This window comes from Peromyscus maniculatus, chromosome 12 (genome assembly GCF_049852395.1).
Source record: "Peromyscus maniculatus bairdii isolate BWxNUB_F1_BW_parent chromosome 12, HU_Pman_BW_mat_3.1, whole genome shotgun sequence".
NCBI classification, from domain to species: Eukaryota; Metazoa; Chordata; class Mammalia; order Rodentia; family Cricetidae; genus Peromyscus; species Peromyscus maniculatus.
The window spans coordinates 1,957,870-1,980,023 of NC_134863.1; the positions used below are offsets into that span (position 1 = coordinate 1,957,870).

The 22,154-nt window shown below is 41.3% G+C and overlaps 2 protein-coding genes across 3 annotated transcripts in view; one reads left to right on the top strand and one right to left on the bottom strand.

Moving 5' to 3' along the window:
- Positions 1–1,334: 1,334 nt before the first annotated feature.
- Mcm4 (minichromosome maintenance complex component 4) lies at positions 1,335–15,963 on the bottom strand. The gene is made up of 16 exons (XM_006997185.4): positions 15,549–15,963; positions 15,067–15,231; positions 14,593–14,756; positions 14,411–14,512; positions 13,613–13,708; positions 13,431–13,526; positions 12,822–12,960; positions 9,725–9,945; positions 9,283–9,403; positions 6,506–6,765; positions 5,691–6,056; positions 4,918–5,045; positions 4,209–4,416; positions 3,142–3,370; positions 2,553–2,686; positions 1,335–1,529 (listed from the first exon to the last, which is right to left on the bottom strand). Exons 1-16 carry the CDS (start codon positions 15,616–15,618, stop codon positions 1,437–1,439), a joined length of 2,592 nt encoding a protein of 863 aa, XP_006997247.1. The 5' UTR covers positions 15,619–15,963; the 3' UTR covers positions 1,335–1,436.
- A 185-nt stretch (positions 15,964–16,148) lies between these two features.
- Positions 16,149–22,154, top strand: part of Prkdc (protein kinase, DNA-activated, catalytic subunit) — a 234,571-nt gene continuing 228,565 nt past the window's right edge. The window contains exons 1-5 of one of the 2 annotated variants that reach the window (XM_006997186.4): positions 16,149–16,483; positions 19,271–19,347; positions 19,443–19,535; positions 21,058–21,132; positions 21,802–21,910. In XM_006997186.4, the coding sequence (XP_006997248.1) occupies positions 16,330–16,483; positions 19,271–19,347; positions 19,443–19,535; positions 21,058–21,132; positions 21,802–21,910 (508 nt within the window). In that variant the 5' untranslated portion in view covers positions 16,149–16,329. The remainder of the gene's footprint in view (positions 16,484–19,270; positions 19,348–19,442; positions 19,536–21,057; positions 21,133–21,801; positions 21,911–22,154) is intronic. The other variant, XM_076548362.1, reaches the window with a different exon arrangement.

Consider the following 22,154-nt stretch of genomic DNA (forward strand, 5'->3'; position numbering starts at 1 on the left):
AGTTCAGCCATTGCTTAGGCTTGTTATAACAGGTCTTACAACTTAAATTAACCCATTTCTATTAATCTATATATTGCCACGTGGCTTGTAGTTTTACCTGTCCTCCAGGATGCCTTGCTCCCTCTGTGGCTCCTGGCGACCCTGCCTTTCATCCTCCTAGCATCCTATTTGACTGACCTGCCTATACCTCCTGCCTAGCTAATGGCTGGTTATCTTTTTATTAAACCAGTAAGAAGGCGCTGTGGCAAATATATGTCTCCATAGTGTACAAAAGTATTTCATAACACCAAGGTAAAACTTGAGCTAGACATGGCTAGGTAAGTTTCAGTTCCAGTCAGAACATAATGAACTCTAGCTCCTGTTTTGGGACTTTAGACAAGTTATGAGGTTTCTCATGCCCTCATCTTCTGATGACCTGATTCCTAGGTAAAGGTGACACGTGGAAGCCATCTTCTACATAGGAACTCATACCAATGTACACAAATGGATAGGTAGATGGCCAACTCAATTACTTATTCCTTTGAAATACAGCATTTCAATTTCAACATCTCAATGCTATATATAAGAATTCATTTTTAGATCTATGAACACTACCAGTGAAAACTGATTACAAGTTACACTAAAGTCTAATTCATATAATTCAAATGGTTTGGAGATTTAGTGTAGAAATATTTACATAGATTTAAAGCTACAATGGTTTTGAGAATAGTGATTACAAGGCTCTCAAAAGATTAATGCAAAGTTGTTACATCTTGTTTTGTTTTATAGCCTATAAAGTACCTTTATGACTCAAAGAATATAGTATTTAGCAAAGTTCTGCTCTTAATGAGAAACAGTGTTAAACAACCAAGTATTACTTTTTCTATCATTTATTTAGGAAATAATTTTACATATTAGGAAAAAGTAGAAGCCAATTTGGAATTTAGTAATTTTCAATCATATTGTTCTAGGAACAGTTATGGGGGTAAGTTTCTACAAATTAAGTTAAATTCAGGTGCTATAAAAGATATAAAATCCCTAGCCCATCATCACATCACAATAAAGGATGTATCCTGGCCATCTGTTACCTCCAATCACAAAATTCTCCACACAATGAGGACATAGCTTGCATATATACCATGGTTGTCACCCTTAGCTTCATTCCCAGCACTGCAATACAACAAAAGCAAAGCTCCCATTAGAAAACCTTCTCCAAACTGGACTTGGACTCAGTGTACAAAGAGATGCTTAAAAATTAAAGTGGCACATCAAGAAAGTAACCTCTACTGTATATGTTGGTAATTTAAAATGTAAAAACAAAGAAAGTAGAAACATACATTTACTAAAAAACACAATGCAAGATAAAAAATTTTTATGTGGTGTAATGAATACTGCCTTTCAAACTCTATTTACAGCAGTGACAACAGCAGCTGACTCTAGACCAAGAGCCACACAGTTCAGAGCAAGCGGACAGTTTTCCCAGTCACTGTTAAGAAGTCATCATCAGCCAAAGCACGCAGGGCTTCTTCAAACATATCTTTGGTAATTGCCTAGGAAACAAAAATGTCACACACTGAGTCCTTCCTGTTAGACACACAAATGTTAAACTACCACTCAGAGTCTGTCTTTTTGGTGGTTGTAGACAATTCACTTTGCTAAATTACATTTTTTATACGCTGTATTTATTTTGTGTTCCCATGTGTGTTGGGGGTGAGGGCTGGTGCATAACTGGAGGTCAAAGGCCAACTTGCCAAAGTCAGTTCACTCCTTCCACCACAAGAGTCCCAGGAATAGAACTCAGGTTATCAGGCTTAGTGGCAGGTACCTTCTTTACCCACTGAGCCATCTCACCAACCCCACTTGAACACATTTTTTTTTAAGCTGTAAATTAGGGATGGCAAATGTTTCTTCAGAGGACCAGGTGCATACTGTCCTTTCTAAGCTCTGCCATCATGCAATATAGTCAAGGGAAAGTAAAGAAGTGTTATAAAAGCAAAAAACAAACAGACCTTTACTTCAACCCATAGTTTTTTTTCCACTAATAATTCATCTTTAATTAATTGTAAAAGGCCATACAAATATTACATCGCTAAAACAAATCTAAACTCTAAACAAGTACACTAAAATATTAATTATGTATTTCTTTCTTTCTTTCTTTCTTTTTTTTTTTTTTTTTTTTTGAGACAGGGTTTCTCTGTGTTGTTTTGGTGCCTGTCCTGGATCTTGCTCTATAGACCAGTCTGGCCTCAAACTCACAGAGATCCACCTGGATCTGCCTCCTGAGTGCTGGGATTAAAGGCGTGCACCACCACCACCCAGAGATTATGTATTTCTTGATGATGTGTTTATGGAAGAGGCGATCTTATTCTTCCCATTTTTTTCACCTTGAGACAGGGTTTCTCTGTGTAACAGCCCTGGTTGTCATGGAACTCACTTTGTAGACCAGGCTGGCCTCGAAATAGAAATCCTACCTCTGCCTCCCAAGTGCGGGATTAAAAGTGTGCAGTCACCACCACCCAGTGGCTATCTTATCCTTATTTACATTTATTACTTACACATATATAAACACTTACTGTGTCAGACTGTCCCCGGATATCCTCAAAAAGTTGTTGGTATTTTAAAGCTGGTGTTTTACCCTTAGATAAAATAAGTTTCCTCAATGCTTCTGCTAATTCTTCTTTTCGTTTACGAGAAGTGGCACTCATCCCTATTTCAAAAAGAAATCATTGAAAATATTTCTGCCATGAGGAAGTGAAATGTTACAGATTCCCACAAACATTCCCTCAATAGTATTGCCAAAAAAGTTAGAAGAGCCAAATGCCAGAGCATATTCAAGAACATGAGTTTTGTTATTTCAATTACTTTATGTATCAATAGCTACTTGCCACTGAAAGCCTACATGAATTGTGTAGCAAGTATATTTATGCTTACTAGGAGACCAAATTCTTTTTGAGACAGGGCCTTACTATGCTGCCTCAGTTTGCCTAGAATTCCTGAGCCCAAGTGACCTTCTTCCCTGAGCCTTCTGCACAGCTGGGACTAGAGGTGAGCAATGTGCATGCCTTATTCTCCCTTGAAATGGATTTTAATAGGTACCAAGACACCAGAGGAAACAGAACCCCTTTTGATTTTAAGTCTTTTCCTTCAAAGCAAGTAACAAACCTGTAGTAAGAATAGATATATCCACAATGCCAGTGCGTGGGTCAGTTGCAGACTGCTTTAGGGCCTCCCGGTGAAGGCGTTTTGCCTCTTCCACATCAATTGCTTCAACTTTGTCTGAAAATCTTACTTTAGCATGAGCTTCTGCTAAACGAATTAATGACTCTAGCTGTCGAGGGTAAGCAGAAACCATTCCCCGGCTACTACCGATCTTCCTCATGTTCACATAAGCCTAGAGAAGGTAGAAACAACATAAAAGTCACTGCTGACAAGAACTTTCAGTTTCATGGATGACCTTGAATAGTTAGGGTTCTATTAAATAACTGAAGGCCTCTCTGTCTGCAGTGTAACTCTAGGTAGTTACGAATTGGCTCTAGGCTGTGGATTTGAAACTCATGAAGGCTTGGTTAGACTCTTACACACAAACAGAAACGTAGAAACCTAGAGGACTGTTACATCAATGTATGGTGATATCAGGAATATTTGACAGTAAGACTTGTTGGAGACATCTGTATAGGTAGGCATGAAGAAGAGATTAAAAGGCTGCTAGTATAAACTTAGAAGAATGCATGTCTAGACCCCCATAGGTATAATCCCCAACACCAAACACACAGACCCACAGACAGAAAGAACACACACACAGCAACAACCACAACAAAGGAAACAGTGGCAAAGGAAAGGAATATATCAGAGAGCCTGTAGGAAAAGGCTTGGCAAATGTCTGCCCATAAGACCCATTCTACAAGGCATATAAAGATGACTGAGGATATACTGTTTCAAAGAGAATTCGTTTTGCATGTAGTTTCATTTATTTCATGGTACAAATGGAAAAAAAAAAATCACATATCATCTGTAACCATCATTGAGCCTTTTGGAACCTAGCTAGGATATAAACCCATCAAAGCACATGCCATTTCACAATACAGCCCAAACAAGCCCTAGCACATTCCTGCCCATCTTGTAAGTATGTGTGAATCTAAATTACCATAGACTCTACTTTTTAAAAACAAGCAAAGAAGAGAAACAGGTAGCTCATCTAGAGTTACAAACTGTTTCTTAGGCCTGGTTACCTCAATCAGAGCCTGGCTGGCTTCCTCACTCAGCCGGGGCATGATAGTACTATGTGCATATGCAATGTAGTCTTTCAGCACTGCCATGTCTAGGAACTCCTCCTCTACTTGCTCTTCACTTTGGTAGTACAGTGAAACCAGGTGATGAGCCAGACGCCGGTCATATGCCTCATCCTGAGGGTCCAGCATGAGGAAAATAAGATCAAACCTGACAAGACAGAGGAAAAACACCGTCTTCTTAGTTGAGACACCAACATATCTATAAGTAGGACTTAGAAGGTGTTTAAGTCACTCATTGACTGTACTGTATAGGAACTCACAGAGGGCTGCCACATCACCTGCCTAGGTAAGAGCAAAGTCAGAGAATTAAGTCTTTTCTTTAATTCAGAGGAGCAAGTATTTTTGGGTAAAAGTACCTTCAACTTGTCTGAGAATAACTGTTTCATAAGGAGTGTACTTCAGGGATAGAGCACTTGCCTAACACATGAGAGGCCTTTTATTAAATCCCTAGCACCACCAGAAACAAAACAAATTTAGTATAATTAACATAAACCTTGCCAAAAGGTCTGACCAACCAAATCTGAATTATTGTTTAAGGTTAGTAAGATATTGCTAACACTTGCTGACTCTTATTTTCTTTCCAATCTACTGCTGACAATTGTATGAATAAGCCAGCAGAAGCATTCATTGTACAGAAATGTTTTAGTACCTTGACAACAATGTATGTGGTAGTTGGATATTTTCAATGGTTGTTTTTTTAGGATTCCACTGAGACTCAATAGGATTTGCTGCTGCCAGGACAGACGTCCGTGCATTAAGTTGACAGATGATTCCAGCCTATCAGAGGAAGCACTGCAGTTAGAAGCCTTTTCCTGACTCCCACAAGGAAGACAACTATATTCATCTGACCTCTGGCTAATCCTCACTTGCTCAGCTGTTTCTTATTTCAAAGATTCTCACTGGTTTCAGTGCACACAGATGGCACTCTGTCCTTAGATTCATGCCTAGGACTGACCTTAGATATATGCATTCTGCAGCTGTATTTCTTTTTAATTAAATTTTATTCTATGCATTGGGTGTTTTGCCTAAATGAATGTGCATTACATGTGTGCTTAGTAACCTTGGAGGTCAGAAGAGAGCACTTGGAACTGGAGTTATAGATGACAGTAAGCCGAATGTAGGTGTTGGGAATCAAACCCAGGTTTTCTGGCCAAGCAACCATTGCTCTAATCCACTGAGCCAACACTCCAACCCCCTGCAGATGTGTTAACGTCTTAAAATCAAAAAGCAAACACTTGACACTGATAGTAACTTCAACACAAACTCGAGCTTATGAGCACTACATATTAGTGAATAAAAGTTAATGTAAGACAGAGGTTTCAATATAGAAGGTTAACTGAAATGTGTTGAGAAATACTGATCACTTTCTTAAGAGCAGATATCATCTGAGAGTCTGTAGTCACAGTGGACATCACCACTCACCTTTGCAATGGATAGAGTCTGTTGTTCCATGACTTCATGCAGTACAGACCTTGTACTTTCATTCATTTTGTCAAACTCATCAATGCAACATATGCCATTATCACTCAAGACAAGGGCACCTGTCTGTAGGACTAGCTGCCTGGTCTCAGGGTCTTTCATCACGTAGGCTGTGAGGCCAACTGCACTGGAGCCCTTTCCAGATGTGTACTGGCCCCTGGGGACCAGGTTGTATACATACTGCAGCAGCTGGGACTTGCTGGTACCAGGGTCACCACACAGAAGGATGTTGATCTCGGCACGGAATTTGCCCCTTCCAGTGTGACTGAAATCCTTCCTGGTTCCACCAAAGAGCTGAAGCAAGATTCCCTACAAAAAAATGCATAAACACATCTAAACATTCATTTTGTAGAGTAATAGCTTTCTCTTATGTTTCAGAGGTACTTTTCTATTTTATAAGCTGAAGGTGTGACCAAAGTCATCTGAGAGTGCTCTGGTCACTCTAAATTATTCCTAACCAATTTAAACCTAAGTAGACATGACATCATTCTAGGACTTAACCAACATAACCTCTGTTCTGACCCCAAATAACCTCTTAGGTTTAGGGAAAAGAATGCACACAGCACAGAGATGAGTATATACACAACAAAATAGCAACATTCAACTAACAACTGAGGCAGAGGTCAGTGACTTGCTCTGTCACAGAGAAAATAGTTCTTATCTTTGGGAGATGGTAGCAATGGCAAATGAATTTTTTTAAAATACTCGATCCCAAAGAACTGTAAATCTTAATATCAAGTTAAAAACTCCATTGTTACCTTCTTTATATCTTCATGTTCGTAAATGCTGGGAGCCAAGGCTGAAGCAAGTCGCTCATAAATGTCTGGTTTCCTGGAAAGTTCCTTAAGCAATTTCACACGTTTCTCTGAAAAAAGTTTCTGTTCTGCTTCTTCATCAAGGCCATGCAGGCGTTTTGCATCAGTTTTCCGATAGTGAATAACATCAATGTGGGTTTTATAGACAGACTTCACATTGCTCACTCTTGGATTGACTCGAATAGGTACTGCCCGATATATGCCTAAGAACATATACAGGAGACACAATTTTACCTTTCTGCTTCTCCTGCAAGCTCAGTAGTCAGCACAGGCAATGTGCAGCACCGGGGAGCCCCATCTCACTTGAATATCCATTACCTGTTAGCCACCTAGGCAAAGGCCTACATTAAGAAAATCAAGAAACAGCCAAACTGGGAAGAAGCAGGTTCCTTTTCTTTTTAAAAAGATTTATTTATTTAATGTTCATTGGTATTTTGCCTGTCTATATTCTGTGTGAGGGTGTCAGATCCCCTGGGACTGGAGTTGTGAGCTGCCATGTAAGTGCTGGGAACTGAACCTGAGTCCTCTGGAGGAGCAGTCATTGCTCTTACCTGCTGATCCATCTCTCCAGACCCAAGAAACAAGTTTTGTTTTTTTGGTTTTTTGAGACAGGGTTTCTCTGTGTAATTTTTGTGCCTGTCCTGGATCTCACTCTGTAGACTAGGCTGGTCTCGAACTCAGAGATCCGCCTGGCTCTGCCTCTTGAGTGCTGGGATTAAAGGCAGGCACTACCACTGCCCGGCAAGAAACAAGTTCTTAAGAACAGATCCAAAATCACATTTGTATCCATCTGTTCTGTATGAACTTAAGGAACTATCTGTGCATAACTACTTGGTACACAATTGTTCTAGGTGCAAAATGAAAGCAGGCTATTTGTGAAAAAAGGTTGCATCATGGTCATATTTAATACAGTAATGTCATTTCTCTAGGCTAAAAGATTTACTTAGTAATTGACTGGAACAAAATGCTAAATCCTACACCAAAAACTTGAGAAAATGAAAATCCTAAAAGCTCAAATCTTTTAACAGTAACAAATAGCAAAATAGTCTATTGACTCAAAGGTGAAAGAAAAATGACAACCTAGGCTTTATACTAGGAACGAGATACTTTCTGATATCCTCTCACAAACCTAATTAAGGGCTGGAGACACAGCTAGCTCCCTAGCAGAGCATATTTACTCAGCATGTGCAAAGCTCTGGGCTTGATCCCTAGCACTGCATGCCAATCCAACCCTCACACCTCTGTGTCCCCAAAGAAAGTAATTCAGAGAGAAATTAAGTGATACACAATATTTTAACTACTCGAATGCATACATTCTCTAAGAAGGAAAGTTGTTCTAAACTGGTATATCTGATGCTTTTCTTCTTTGGGTTTCAAACTAGCCCTGCACTCCACACTAATTCTGTTTCTGGCTGCTTTAAAACAAATCCAAGTTTCAACTTCTCAGTATGTGAGATGCCTGTGTGCATGCACTCATGTGTCAGGGCGGTGTGTGGAGGTCAGTGGCTGGCTTTGGGAGGTGGTTCTCTCCTTCCACCAGGTGGGACCCAGGGAAGGAACTCAGGTCATCAGATTTGCACAGCAAGTGTCACTTACCCAGGCCCTTTACTTTTGAGGGCTAAATCTGATCTCTCTCATTCTCACAGTATAGACCATGGTCCTTTAACAAGACAATGCAACTCTTATTTAAAACATAAAAGAAAACCAGTTTACAGAGCTAAAAAAGTACTCAGCAGGTAAAGGCACTTGCCACCAAGCCTTATGACCTGAGTTCCATCTTCAGGCTCCATGTAAGAAGAACAAGAGAACTGGCTCCCACAAGCTGTCCTCTGATACAAAATTTCAAAACAACAACAACAACAACAACAACAAAACAAACAAAAAAACCCAAACACGTAACATTTTAAAAATGCAAACCAGATTACACTTCACCCATAGAGTGATGTGGACTAGGGGATATTAATGATGTCTGAACTGGCCCAGTTTTGTTCCTCTAGGTACCAACTGTGATAGAGCACTGAAGATACAATGGTTGAAGAAAACAACCTACTGGATTAAATACCTTACCAGAGGTGTTAGGGCAATTGGGGGGCAAAACTGGGATTGCATGTCTCTCTTATGTTAGGGAAGAAATCCTGACTCACTGAGTAGCTGGGACAGTAAGCCCCAGACTCAAGAGCCAGGGATACTTGGGTTCAATTCCTAATGAAGAACAATGTTGTTCTTTGACCCATCACCCTTGACCAAATGCCTACATTTCTCCAAACTGGAAAGTCTGCCACACCCATATGACATTGAAAATCGGGCACTTTGTCATGAAGAGACAGCATTTAGCATGCTGCAACAACCAACAAGTCAGCAACTGCTTTCCCATATGGACAAAGTGCTCTGCCCTACTCTACCCATCAGTAACGTTAATCCGTAGCTGTACATGTAGGAAACCTGTAGCTGTACATATAAGAGATAAGTAGAAAAGCATTCATGACTCCCATGTCCGTGCTCTGTCGATGAGCTACTTACTGTTTGACTGAATCAAATCAACACTAACTACACCCTGAAGCTGTTCTTATGCATCAACATTACCAATATGAGATACATACAAAGTTCTGAGAGATTTACACAGCAAGGGCCCATCAGAACATGAACTTAAAATCTGCATCTGAGAACTTACAGAGATAAACCACAGCATCAACTGTCTTGTTACAAACATACATCCTTACCTGTGACATTCACTCTGTCCCCTGGCTGAACCTTGTCTACAAGATCATTGTGGGCAAAAAGAACAACAGTGTGAGGTGTCTGTCCAGCAGGCATGTCTTCAGGAGACTCTTGAAGTTTGATCTGAAGGAAGAATAGGAAAGAGAGAACTTCAGAAACAGAAATTACCATGCAAAAATAAACAAAGCCATAAAAAACCATAGCCCTTTGTACAGTGTAGACACAACAGTGTTTACAACGTAGCATATCAGTACTGAAGCATCGGTGTGCTCCAAATTCTAGTCATTAACAAAACCATGACTATCAAAGGCAAAGCGCTTAATTCCATTTAGGAAGGTTGAAGACAGACTGACAAAATAAATTTGGCTGAGGATTCAGACAGAGACAGAACACAGGCAGCAGTGTGTTGGGGAACCTCAGTCTGGGTGCAGAGTGGACACATACCATCTGCTTATCGGAGAACAGAGATCGGTTGTGGATCAGTGCCATGCTGTGGGTGGTGTGGCAGTGGGCACAAGTGCAGGGCTCTGCAATTCGGCCTCGGTCCATTTCCACACGGGTGGTATAGGCACACACTTGGCATTGGAAGAAGGCCTCCTGCATCTCAGGAATCAGCTGTGATGTCCTGATGACCATGCCACTGATGGTGATGAGCTGATCGATGTCTGTAAAGGGGAAAGAGGGTTGCTTGTCCACCAGCCTCTTCCCTCAGCCCACCAACCTGGGTCTGCTGCTAAGGCAGACTCTTAACTCAAGTAGAATTGTAGATGACCAATAGAGACACAGCATGCACTGTAAACAGGAATGGACAGCTGGTTGATATCCTCAGGACCAGCCTAGGATGTCCTTCCTATGTCCAGCCTTCTTTCCTCTCAACACCAGTATACTTCTGATCCTTTTTAACGTTTCTTTACTTTTTATTTATTTACTTATTAACAGTATGTGAATATGAATACATGCTTTCATGGTGCAAGTGTGGAGACCAAAGACAATTTTTGAGAGTGAGTTCTCTCTCCTACTGTATGGGTCCTGTGGATCTAACTCAAGTGGTCAGGCTTGGCATCTTTACCCAATGAGTCATCTTGCTGGCCCACATCTAGCCCTTTCTTCCTTATGTGTCCCGTTTAGAGGATATCAACAGGTGAGAAACATGATGTGTAGATATATTTTGTCCCCAGTCTCTCATATCATTTAAAGCCACCTGGAAAACCTAAATCTCAGGTAAAAATTTTGGGCTGTAAATGCTGGGATTGGGGATATACTTGTAATTTTAGCACTGGGGAAGAAAAAAAAACAACCCATAGGCCGGGCGGTGGTGGCGCACGCCTTTAATCCCAGCACTCGGGAGGCAGAGCCAGGCGGATCTCTGTGAGTTCAAGGCCAGCCTGGGCTACCCAAGTTAGCTCCAGGAAAGGCGCAAAGCTACGCAGAGAAACCCTGTCTCGAAAAACCAAAAAACAAACAAACAAACAAAAAAACCAACAACCCAGAAGGACATTTAGGGCTCATTGGCCAGCCAGCTAGCTTACTTGCTGAGCCCTACTCAGTGAAAAACCCTTTTGTTTTTCAAAATAGTGCCTAAGAAATGATACCCTACATTTCCTCTGGCCTGCATAGCATGTGCTACAAGTAAATATATAATACACAAGAATGGCCTAGATTCTAGACCAGGACAACATGGGCAAAGTATATGACCCTGGTGATATATTAAGCCTCTCTTTCACCTACAGAATGGAGCAAGGACACAGTTAAAGATGTCATCAATACATATCACATCTATTTTTGTAGTCAGTGCCTACAGGAAAAAAAGCAATTTGCCTCTTAGCAGTCATCCATAAAACAAGCTTCTGTAACACGCTTTTTCTTTTTCTTTTTTACAGTCAGCACCATTAACTTTATCCCAGGCTTTATGCATGAGTTCTTTCTAAAGTATGGCATGCCTCCCCTTAAGGTCTCCAACATCTCACCAGAAAGGTGATGTAAAGAGCTGATTTTATAACAGAAAATTATGGTTCTTTAATAAATACTGAAAAGTCCTGCTCATGTTAATTGCTTATGTTATTTTGCTATGGAAGGTACTTTACAATCTTAGTATATTTATCTACAGAGGTATTTCTATTAAGTCTATAAAACAATTACATTTCTATCTTTACACATGGAAAAACATCCTTCTGTTTTATTTATATCACCATGGACTGTCCAGATTAGGATGCTGATGTCCCATAATTGAGCCACTGTCAGCCTAACTGAATTCATATGAAAAGAGCTTCCCTGATTTGCCTATGTGGCAAAATCTTTCTCTTCTAAACATCTCCCTACTTATTTTGAAATAAAACCTAAATATTTTTTTTTTAATTAGTTTATTTATTGTATGCCCTGGTTGCAGTTTCTCCTCCCTCTTCTCTTCCCAGTCCCTCACCCTGCCCCCATCTGTTCCCACCCTCAATGCACTTCTCACTTTCTGTTAGGAAAGGGCAGGTGTCCCATATCCCATAAACATTAAGAAAGCATGACCTATCAAGTTTCAGTAAGACTAAGCACATCAGTCAGGCGGTGATGGCACACGCCTTTAATCAGGGAGGCAGAGGCAGGCAGATCTCTGTGAGTTTGAGGCCAGCCTGGTCTACAGAGTGAGTTCCAGGCCAACCAGAGATACTCAGAGAAACCCTATCTCAAAAAAAAAAAAAAAAAAGAAAAGAAAAGAAAAGAAACAAAAACCAAAAACGACTAAGCACCTCCCATGTATTAAGACTGGGCAAGGCAACCCAGAATGAGGAGTAAAAACCTACATTCTTCTTTGTCATTCCAAGTACTCTTGAACTAGGCTCTTTGATCCTAAACACTGTCTCCAGTGTCCCTGCTTCAGCCACCCACATATGCTATTGCTCACATGCAGCATTTTCTACCTTCATCCCTCCATTCTGCTATCTAGAAGGAATTCTGCCATATTCACTTTTCAAATCCTATCATCTAAATTTCTCTTTCACAACCAATTTTTCCTCTGCATGTCTAGGACTTTGTCCTTTTCCTACTCACAGACACTTACCTCCTGCTCATGTTTCATTAGCTCCCAAGCTGGAATTCTTTAAGCTTAAAGTTGAGGATCATGTTCTACATTTGTTTTATTATTATTATTATTATTATTATTATTATTATTACATGTATGTATGAGTGTGGGCACATATGTAAAATAGAGAACAGTTCTTAGGAGTCAATCCTCTCCTTCCCAAATAATCAGGTTTTCATAGCATTTGCTTCTATAGCTGAGCCACCTTGCTGGACTTCTGTCTTTGTTTTCTTTAGTGACTAGGAAAGTGCATACCTACTAACTAGAGATTTACTGTATTTGAATAAATTCACTTTTGCAGGAGAGAATTATTTCTTTTATATCAGATATTTCAGTGAAGTTAAAAAATGCACAATTAGTTCATAAAAGTATTCAGAATATACTTTTTCAACTTATAATTTAATGCTATCACTACTCACTACACAATTCTTGAGCTTTCTTTCCACATAAGGCATTTTCTACTAAATATATTACCTTCTGGATTCAGGTTCCTCATACTCTTTGTCTTCAGCGCATTAAAAGGTCTTACTTGAATCTGATGTTCTAAGATGGAGTCAGGATAACGTTCAAAGAAGATCTCATTGACAGCCATGTCAAAGGTTGGTATGACCTCCTGTAAATACAAATGTAAAGAGGTAGGGGCTGAAGGAGTAACTCAGGCGTTGACAGCACTTGTTGCTCTGCCAGGACTCCAATTCAGGTCCCAGTACCCACATCAGATGGCTCATAAGCCCCCATAACTCCAGCTCCAGGGGTCAGAAGCCCAGGAATCAGGAGTTCAAGGTCATTTTCAGCTACAAAGCTACCCTGGACACTACCCCTGCCTCAACAGCATTCAATTAATATCCCCTGAAAAAGAGGTAATTTACTTCAAGAAATCACTGGTAAGGTTCATTATTTTTAAGAAACACTACAATTAGTAAAGAAAAAAAAAATCCTCCTCATTTTTAATGTAGTAAAACATGGTTTTCTTTAAGAAATATTCAACCTTTGGAAGTATATTTTTAACCTAAATATAAATTTGCTTGCTAGGAACATTCCTTGCAAACATTTACTATAATGAGGCTCAAAGTCAATTCTTACCTGTGGGTAGGAGATGAGCTGTCTATACAAATTTTTGCCAAATGATTTTATGTGTTCACAGTTCACATTTAAAAATGGCTCCCCTGTAATATTAATCTGTAAAATATATGAACAAGTCATATTTCACTAAATTTATTATATCAAAACACAAAACTTCCACTTGTAAATCATATTTTGATTACCTCTCCAAGTCGTTGCATGTACAAAGGTTGAGTAATATCTATGCCAACATTTTCTTCTTCTTTGGCCAGAGGATCAGTAAAACATTGAAGGAATCTCTTGACATGGAAAAAAAAAATATTAAGCTTAATGAGCTTAGGAACATGTAATTATTATTAAAATGCAGAACGAGAGACCAGCAAGATGGCTCAGTAATTAAGGATACTTGCCTAGAAGCCTGATAACCTGAGTTCTAGCTCAAAACCCACAGAGCAGAAAGAACTAGACCCTGCAAACTGGCCTCTTACTTCTACCTAAAAGCTGTGTATGGCATACCCCCCACCAAAAATGAATATATGAAAGAAAAAAATTTTGAGTATATGGCTATATGTACACATACATAGAAGTTCTTCTTTTTTGGATTTGAGACATGGGCTTACTATAGAACCCAGGCTGGCCTTGAACTTCTGGCAACCCTCTTCCTCTATGCTAAGATAATAAGTGTTTACCACCTATTTTGGAGTGCTGGCACACACCTCTAATCATAGCAGAGAGGCAGAGGTAAGAGGATCTGAGTTCAAGGCCAGCCTGGTCTACAGAGTAAGTTCCAGTACAGCCAGGGCCATACAGAGAAACCATCTCAAAATACCAAAATCTAAAAAAGTATAAGTATGTTCTGCATGCATAAATTATTTTTGAGGAATGAATTCTAAGCCGCAAACAACCTGCTGCTATACATCACAGCTACCTACATACAGATTACCAATATTTTCTCCCAAAGTCTCAGGAATGAGTTTTAGTATATATACACATAAACTTACCTGAAAATTTTCTTTGCATGCCGCCACATTCACATCTGTTCCCCAAATCACGAGTTTTTGGCCTAGAGATTGTTCACTTGCTACTATGTCTTCTGCTGCTGTCTATAGAGAAACATATGACAGAAATATGTTAATGGAACTACCTATTTTATGTCACCATCAGAGAGCTGGTTTGTACTCACCCCATCAGACTGCAGGTCCACCTGTAGACCCTTTCGTGCTGAGCCCAGGTCTGGCCTCTGCCTCACTGGTGTGCCTCTCACCCCACTTCTTGGGGTTCCTTCCACTCGAGAGCTGGGAGTGCCATATGTCAACGGTGAACTAACATCAAAGTCCAAGGGAATAGCTATAAAAACAACATATTCACCTTTACCACGAAAGCAATCCCTGTAGTACATCAAACCCCAAAATTAGCATGCTTGGTGTCTGCCAATCTAGACAGAATACTTATTGCAATCTTTCACAGCTGAAATGCAGTTCTACTATACTCACTAGGACTTAACATGTACTAATTCTGCCTCATTCCCAGCTGTTTCAGTGAAGAACCTATCAGCTCACACAGAAGAATGCTTATGCATCATAACTGCTAAAGTGGCAAACCAGACAGCTGAAGAATTACCTCTATTACAGTATAGCCAACATCTGCAGAAACTCACCTGAAGAATGCATCTGAGGAGGGCTAGAAAACATGGTATTTTGTGCAGCGGGGCTCTGCAGGTCGGCTCCTGGTGAGGTGGGCATTGGCGGCAGCTCTCCAGTGGATGAATCTTCGCCTCTACGTCTCCGACTGGGAGATGACCTGCTTTCCTCACTTCTTACCGCTGTCATACAAAACAAAACCAAGAGTATCAACGCGCATGCTCAGTCTTCCAGGATGTTCCTCTCAGGTATTCTTATTACTTAAAAAAATACAAACGAACTAGAACGGCGAGAATAGGCGTGGGCATTTTTAACCAACTGAACTGACCACACCAGACAGCCCGGGGAAGACCGCCCAGCAGTCATCTGTATCTTGAGTGAACAGAGGCCACTATATGCCCAGGCCCGTCAACCACGCACCAGGCTAGGAGGCCTCAGGACATTCCACGGTGCTGCGGGAATCGACACGAGGCGGAAAGGGGAAGGTGAGGGAACTCACGCGTCTGGGTTGGGGTGGCTCGTCCGCGTCGGCTGCTGCGGCGGCTCGGGGTAGATGCCGGAGATGACATGGTGCTGTGGTACCTACGCCACAAGGACAAGCTGGCTCTGAATCGTCCCAACACTCGGCTCCGGGTTAGCTGGAAAAGCGTGCACCAGGGAAAGTCAGGAAACTAGCGCCCACCCGGACGAGCGTTCCGGGCCCGAACACAGAGCGGATTCCCGCCAGCCGCTCTGTCGTCACAGCACCCAGCGGCGCCCGGCCAATCACAGAGGCACGGGCACGTAGCTCCGCCTCCGGACGGCGCCACTGCGCGCCCTGGCCTGAGAGTGGGCGTGGCCTGAGAGGAGTTGCCCGGCCAATCACAGAGGCAGTGACGCGTCACTCCACTTCCGGAAAGCGCCAAAAGGAACCCACAGGGGAGTTCTAGGAGGCCGCCTCGGTGCTACAGCAGCGGCTTCACCCTGCGTGCCCCTCGCCTCGGATGGGCTGTCCTGCAGCGGGACCGCGCTTTGGCGGGAAATCCGTGCCGGGCTAGTCCTTCTTCCGCCTGAGGCGTGTTTACGTCTGCAGCGTCCAAGCTCAGGTTACGCTCTTGTGCTACCTCGCTTGGTTAGAGTGGCAGGCTTATGTCTCCTTGATTTCCGAGGTGCACAAGTTAGGCGCTACATACCGGGAGGTCTGGGGGTGTGTGCGCTCACCCCCGCCTGCGGGAGTGTAAGGGAGCGTTCCCGCCGGGACTTCCAGGGCCTCGTGCTTGCGCGAAGCGGGTGCTGGCGTCATGGCGGATGAGGGAGCCGGCGTACGCGGCTGGCTACTGCAGCTGCAGGAGTTTCTGTCCGCGGCGGACCGCTGCAGCGCTGCTGGCGCCAGTTACCAGCTGATCCGTGGCCTGGGGCAGGAGTGCGTGCTGAGCACTAGCTCCGCAGTGCTGGGTGGGTATGGTCCCCGGGTGGCCTGCCTGTCAGAGGTCTCAGCGCTTCTCCCCCTTGGTGTAGCACGGTCGTGTGAAGTCTGCAGTCTGTGGATGTGTATACTGCTCTCTTTTCCTAGCATCTGAAGAAAGATGTCTTAAAGCCGGTGTTGGAAAATGACCCCCAAATGTGGCAGTCTTTTCTATCCAAAGTTGGAGGACAGTAAAAGAGAAAGTATTTCATCTTAATCTCGCCTGAACCCGCGAGGACGTTTACAAAACCCTTTATTCGTTGCACTATATTTTCTGAATAATTGCAAAAATTACTAAAAGTCATACTGTTCTTTTTACCTTTTTTTTTTTTCTTTTTGTTGGAGTTAGAGACTTGCTATGTAGCCCAAGCTAGCCTGGAAACTGAGCTTTAAAAAAGTTTTTAAACTGAGTTTTAGCAATGCCCTGCATGAAAACTTAATTCTCTTTGTGGAAATGCCTTTTTTCAGCATTTTTGTTTCAGTTATTTATTTATTTATTTATTTTTGGAGCTAGCCCGGGCTGGCCTCCAGCTGTGGTCTTCCTACCTTATTGACCCATTTCTCCTAGTGCTAGGATTACAGGCGTGGGCTATATAGCCAGATAGTCTCCCCCTGCCCCTCTCCCCACCACGCTGTTTATTTGTGTGTGTCTGTGTGTCTGTCTGTCTCCAGATGTGCAGGTGGCTGTTGATGCTAGTTGAGGGCATTGGATGCCCTTAGAACTGGAGTTACAGGTGGTTACACCAGACACGTGTTGGGAACTGAACTCTGGTCCTCTGGAAGAGTAGGAAGTGCCCTTATTGGTCCAGGTTCCCCAATAATGTTTTTATATTTAAACTTGTGGGCTGGCAGCTCAGTGATGGAACACTTACCTGATAAGCATGAGGCCATAGGTTCAGTTTCTGGTATTACCACAAACAAATAAAAGAAAATTGATTATGTTGTGGGTAAAAACTGTGTTCCCTTCTTTTTTTTTTTTTTTTAAACCACCATTTTATCATTTTATTTTTTTTTTATTTGAGTTCTTTTTTCACATTAGATACCAACCACAGTTCCCTCTCCCCTGCCCGCTGCTCCCACCCACCCTCCAATTTTCCTCCACCCATCCTCCTATCCAGTCCTCAGAGAGGGTAAGGCCTCCCAGGGGGAGTCAAGGAAGTCCGCCATATCAAGGCCAGGCAGGACCAAGCTGCTGCATCAAGGCTGAGCAAGGCATCCCTCCATGGGGAATGGGCTCCAGAAAGCCAGTTCATGCACGGCTTCCCTTCTTAAACACAGACCGGCAAACCTTTTTATCTCATTGTGTACCAGTGTAAGGAAGTGGATGTGGTGTTGTGGGTCTTTAGTCCTAGGCAGAGACAGGCAGATCTCTGAGTTCTAGGCCAGCTAGGGCTACAGAGTAAGACCCTGTTTTTGTTTTTGTCTTTTTAACAAAAAGTAAACAAAACTTTGAATAAGACGCTGTATAGTAACTGTGTTGTCAAGGACCTAGTAATAATAGAGAAAATAGAATGTAAAAACATTAACATTTAATTGCTTTCTGTTTTCAGGACTTCAAGGTTAGAATTCATTTTTGTAGTGACCTCTTTGTTCTCAAGGCAGTTCCAACCTTACTGTGATAAACATATTGAAAGATCATAGGCTGTGAAATTCTTTTTGCTACAATAACCACTGCAAGCCTTTCTTGGTTCCTGGTTCTGATTTTTGAGACAATGTCTACACAGCCCAGGCTCCTTTTTAACTCTGCATCTCCTGTATTTGCATCCCATGTACTGGGATTACAAGGCTTGGGCTACTGTGCTCCAAAGCTTACTGATTTTAAATAACAGAACTCACCTTAAATACTACGATTAGAAGCTGGATGGGTCTCACCAAGCTAAATACAAGGTATTCAGGCAGACTTCCTTTCTGAAAGGTCTAGGAGACAACCTATTTTTCATTTATTTAGATTATAGGACTAACGACCTATTTCTGTGCTGGTGATTTTTGCTTTTAGGGTGTGTCCACTTCCCTTGATTTGTAACCCCATCTTTAAAGCAGCAAGCAGCATACTGTAACCCCTCTTATGAGGTGCCTGAACCTCTCCTGACACAGGAGAGGTTCTCTATACTGTACTCTACTGTGTTCTCTCTGACTTGGTTTTTCAAGACGGGGTTTCTCTGTGTAACAAACAGTCCTGGCTGTCCTGGAACTTGCTTTGTAGACCATGCTGGCCTCGAACTCACTGAGATCTGCCTGCCTCTGCCTCCCAAAGTGCTGGGATTAAAGGCGTGTGCCGCCGCCGCCGCCGCCGCCGCCGCCGCCGCCGCCGCCGCCGCCGCCGCCACCACCACCACCACCCAACTCTCTGACATTTTCCTCTTCCTCTCCTTTTGTTTTTTATGTAGATAGAGTCTTTACTCAAGCTGGCCTGACTTGCTCTGTAAAGGCCTTATCTCGTTACACTGAATCCACCAGATGGAGTATTGTATCAGCATTTTTAGGTCACTAATTAGCACCCTCCTTCCTTGTAACCTTTATTACCCTGTAAAGTTGATTTCCAGAAGTTAGACATCACAGATAAGAGTGTGGGCATCTTGAGGAGGAGAGAAAGTTTTGTCTACTTCATCTTTGTGGAATAACATCTGGAATGTTCTGTTTTCATTGTTTCAAAATAATAGCCTCATCTAGCTTTTTATTACTTGCAAGAGTACCTTGAAAACCAGGCAATGCTTTCAGGGGTCTTTTATAAAATGCTTCTTGGCACTTTTAATTAATTTCTCTCTCGTGCCCCCCAGCGTTGCAGGTTTCCTTAGTGTTTTCCACAGAGTTTGGTTTGCTCGTATTTGTCCGGAAGTCACTTGGCATTGATGAAGTGAGTGCAGAACTTTCGTTTCATTTTGTTTCTTCTATCTTCCTCTTTGTTGGAGTGGCTTATTCTTACCCATGTTTTCTATTCATTTCTTATAGTTTCGTGATTGTAGAGAAGAAGCCCTAAAATTTTTGTGTGTTTTCTTAGAGAAAATTGACCAGAAGGTCATGCATTATTCTCTTGATATCAAGGTAAGGAAAAGGAAAAATCAAAACTCATACATGCCAGCTCCAATTTTAACTTGTGATTTAAAGAACTTAGGCTCTTATTTATTTATGCTTTTTTTATTGGCATTTACTCATTTCAGCTTGATTGTGTTAGGAAGTTTCAGTCATAGTAATTAATATCTATAAAATGTGTCTTCAATATATAGCTGGTACTGAGGATAGAACCCAGTGTCTTGAGCATGCCAGGCAAGCCCTCTACTATTGAATTTCCTTTCTAGCCCTTTCTTTGAGTTCCTTTGGCTACTTTAAAATTTTTTTAACACTGTATTTATTTTTATTTATTTTCTGTATATGAATGTTTTGCCTATCTGTATATTATGTGTACCATGAATGTGCACGTACCCTCAGAAGCCAAAAGAGGGTATTGGATCCCTTGGAACTGGAGTTACAGATGGTTGTGAATCACCATGCGAGTGCTGGAAACCAAACCTGAGTCCTCTGTGAAAGCAGCAGTGCTCTTAACTGCGGAGCCATCATCTCTCCAGCCCCCTTTGCACATGTGTTTATACTTCTTTGTTCTCTCTTGCTTTCTTTCATATCAGTGTGTTATCTGAGCTACTCAAACTCCTGTGCTCAGGTGATTCCTCCACCTTAGCCTGTGAGTAGCTGGACCTATAGCTTGTTTCATGATGTATAACGACAAGTAGGAAATGTATGTAGAAACAAATGATGTACTTTTGTTTTTTAATTTTTTCAAATTTTTACTGAGGCATCATATATTTGTGTTTTTAACATAGCAACCATAGTGTATTGATGTTGTAGAATATTAGGTTGGGCTGCTTTTGTTTATGCTCTAGAACATTTGTTTAAGGATGCAAAAATGTGTTAACATTTGTTTGATTAAATAAAATTTACCTGCAGTCAGGAGGCTGAGTCAGCAAGTATCAAGGAGAGGAGGTGTGAGACTTGGTATTCAGCCTCTCTGAGGCACAGAATTCCACATCAACCTTTGAATCTTGAGTTATTTAGAGGGGCAGGGATTTAGATATGTTCCCTTGGTAGCTTTGAAAGAGTCAGTTTCTCAGGGAACAGAATCACCACAGGCTGGGCATTTGCAGCCCAACCGCAGTTGCTGATTAAAACAGCTACGGCTTAAAAGGCAGCAGCACCAGTTATTAAGAAAGACAACATATTGAGTTGGAGATTTCAGTAACTTTTATTTTTACTTATTTATTTAGTTTTGTTTTTTTCAAGACATGGTTTCTCTGTATAGCACTGGCTCTCACTATGTAGACCAGGCTGTCCTCAAACTCTCGAGTGCTGGGATTAAAGACATGCACCACAACTGCTGAGCCTAGTTTTCAGTAATTTTTAATCTGTACATTTATATATTGTATTATGCTTTTAATGGTTAATTTATAAATTTTATTATGTTACACATTGATATTCTCCTATAGATAGAGTTTTACCTATTAAGTCTTTGTTCTTAAGTTATATTGGTGATATTTGTCTCCTTTTGAATGATATATTTCCTTTTAAATCCTAGAATACTTGTACCAGTGTTTATACAAAAGATAGAACGGCTAAGTGTAAAATTTCAGCCCTGGACCTTCTGATTAAGGTAATTTTATATTTCTAAGTAATATGTTTTTGTGTTAAGTATGTAACATAAAACTGGAAATTTGAGTTTTGTTTAGGGGAGGATTGAGTTGTGATTATATAAATGACGTGTAGATTCTGTAGCCACCATCTGATAGCGCAATGATGTTTTGTTATTTACCAGAGTAATAAGAGTAGAATTTGAAGTTGTAAGGGAAGTAAAGAGAAAATTAGCTAAGGATTTATGGCTCTTCCATTTGTCACCTTTCCTGCCTCTGGTCAGATCTCTTGCTATTAGGCGTGCCCAAAGGGCACCTCTTTGTTCCATGTGGGCTGTTCTGGAATCCTAGCAGTGAGCGCTTTCACTTTTAGTCTGTGCCTTGCATTGCTGGTTCACAATGACTTTGGACTTGATTGCCTCTGAAGTAGGAGTTCTAGCCATGTTATTCTTCTCTGGGGAAGTTAAAACTAAGTTTAGACTGTCTTTCCCCTGTGTTCTCCTGCTGATCACTCAAGCCCCGGGTTCCCAGATCTCAGAGCAGGTGTCATTCCGGAGAGACCAGAACAAATCAGCCAGAGAGACCAGAACAAATCAGCTGGAGGCCAGGATTCCGAACCAAAGCTTTGTTGAAGTAGAGGATGTCTTTTGTTAATTTTTCTCTTTAGAAAATGCTAATTTGTGTTCTTTTAGTTACTTAAGATACTGAGAAGTTCTAGACTCATGGACGAATTTAAGATTGGAGAATTATTTAACAAATTCTATGGAGAACTTGCATCAAAAACAAAAATATATGATACAGGTGAGATGTTATTTTCAAATATTTTAGCAAATTAATATTAACTAACCATTAATTTCCTCTATGAAGGTCTTTTGCTGAAAGAATAACATAATGGAAGCAAACAAAGGGATTCCTTAAAATAGAAAGCACATCAAGTATAATTTAGTTTATAGAAAGAATTAGATAAAACTTGGGAAAAAATTTACTATAAAATTACTTTTAAAATTTTTTAAATGTTTTTTTTTCTGTATGTGCAGGTGCATGT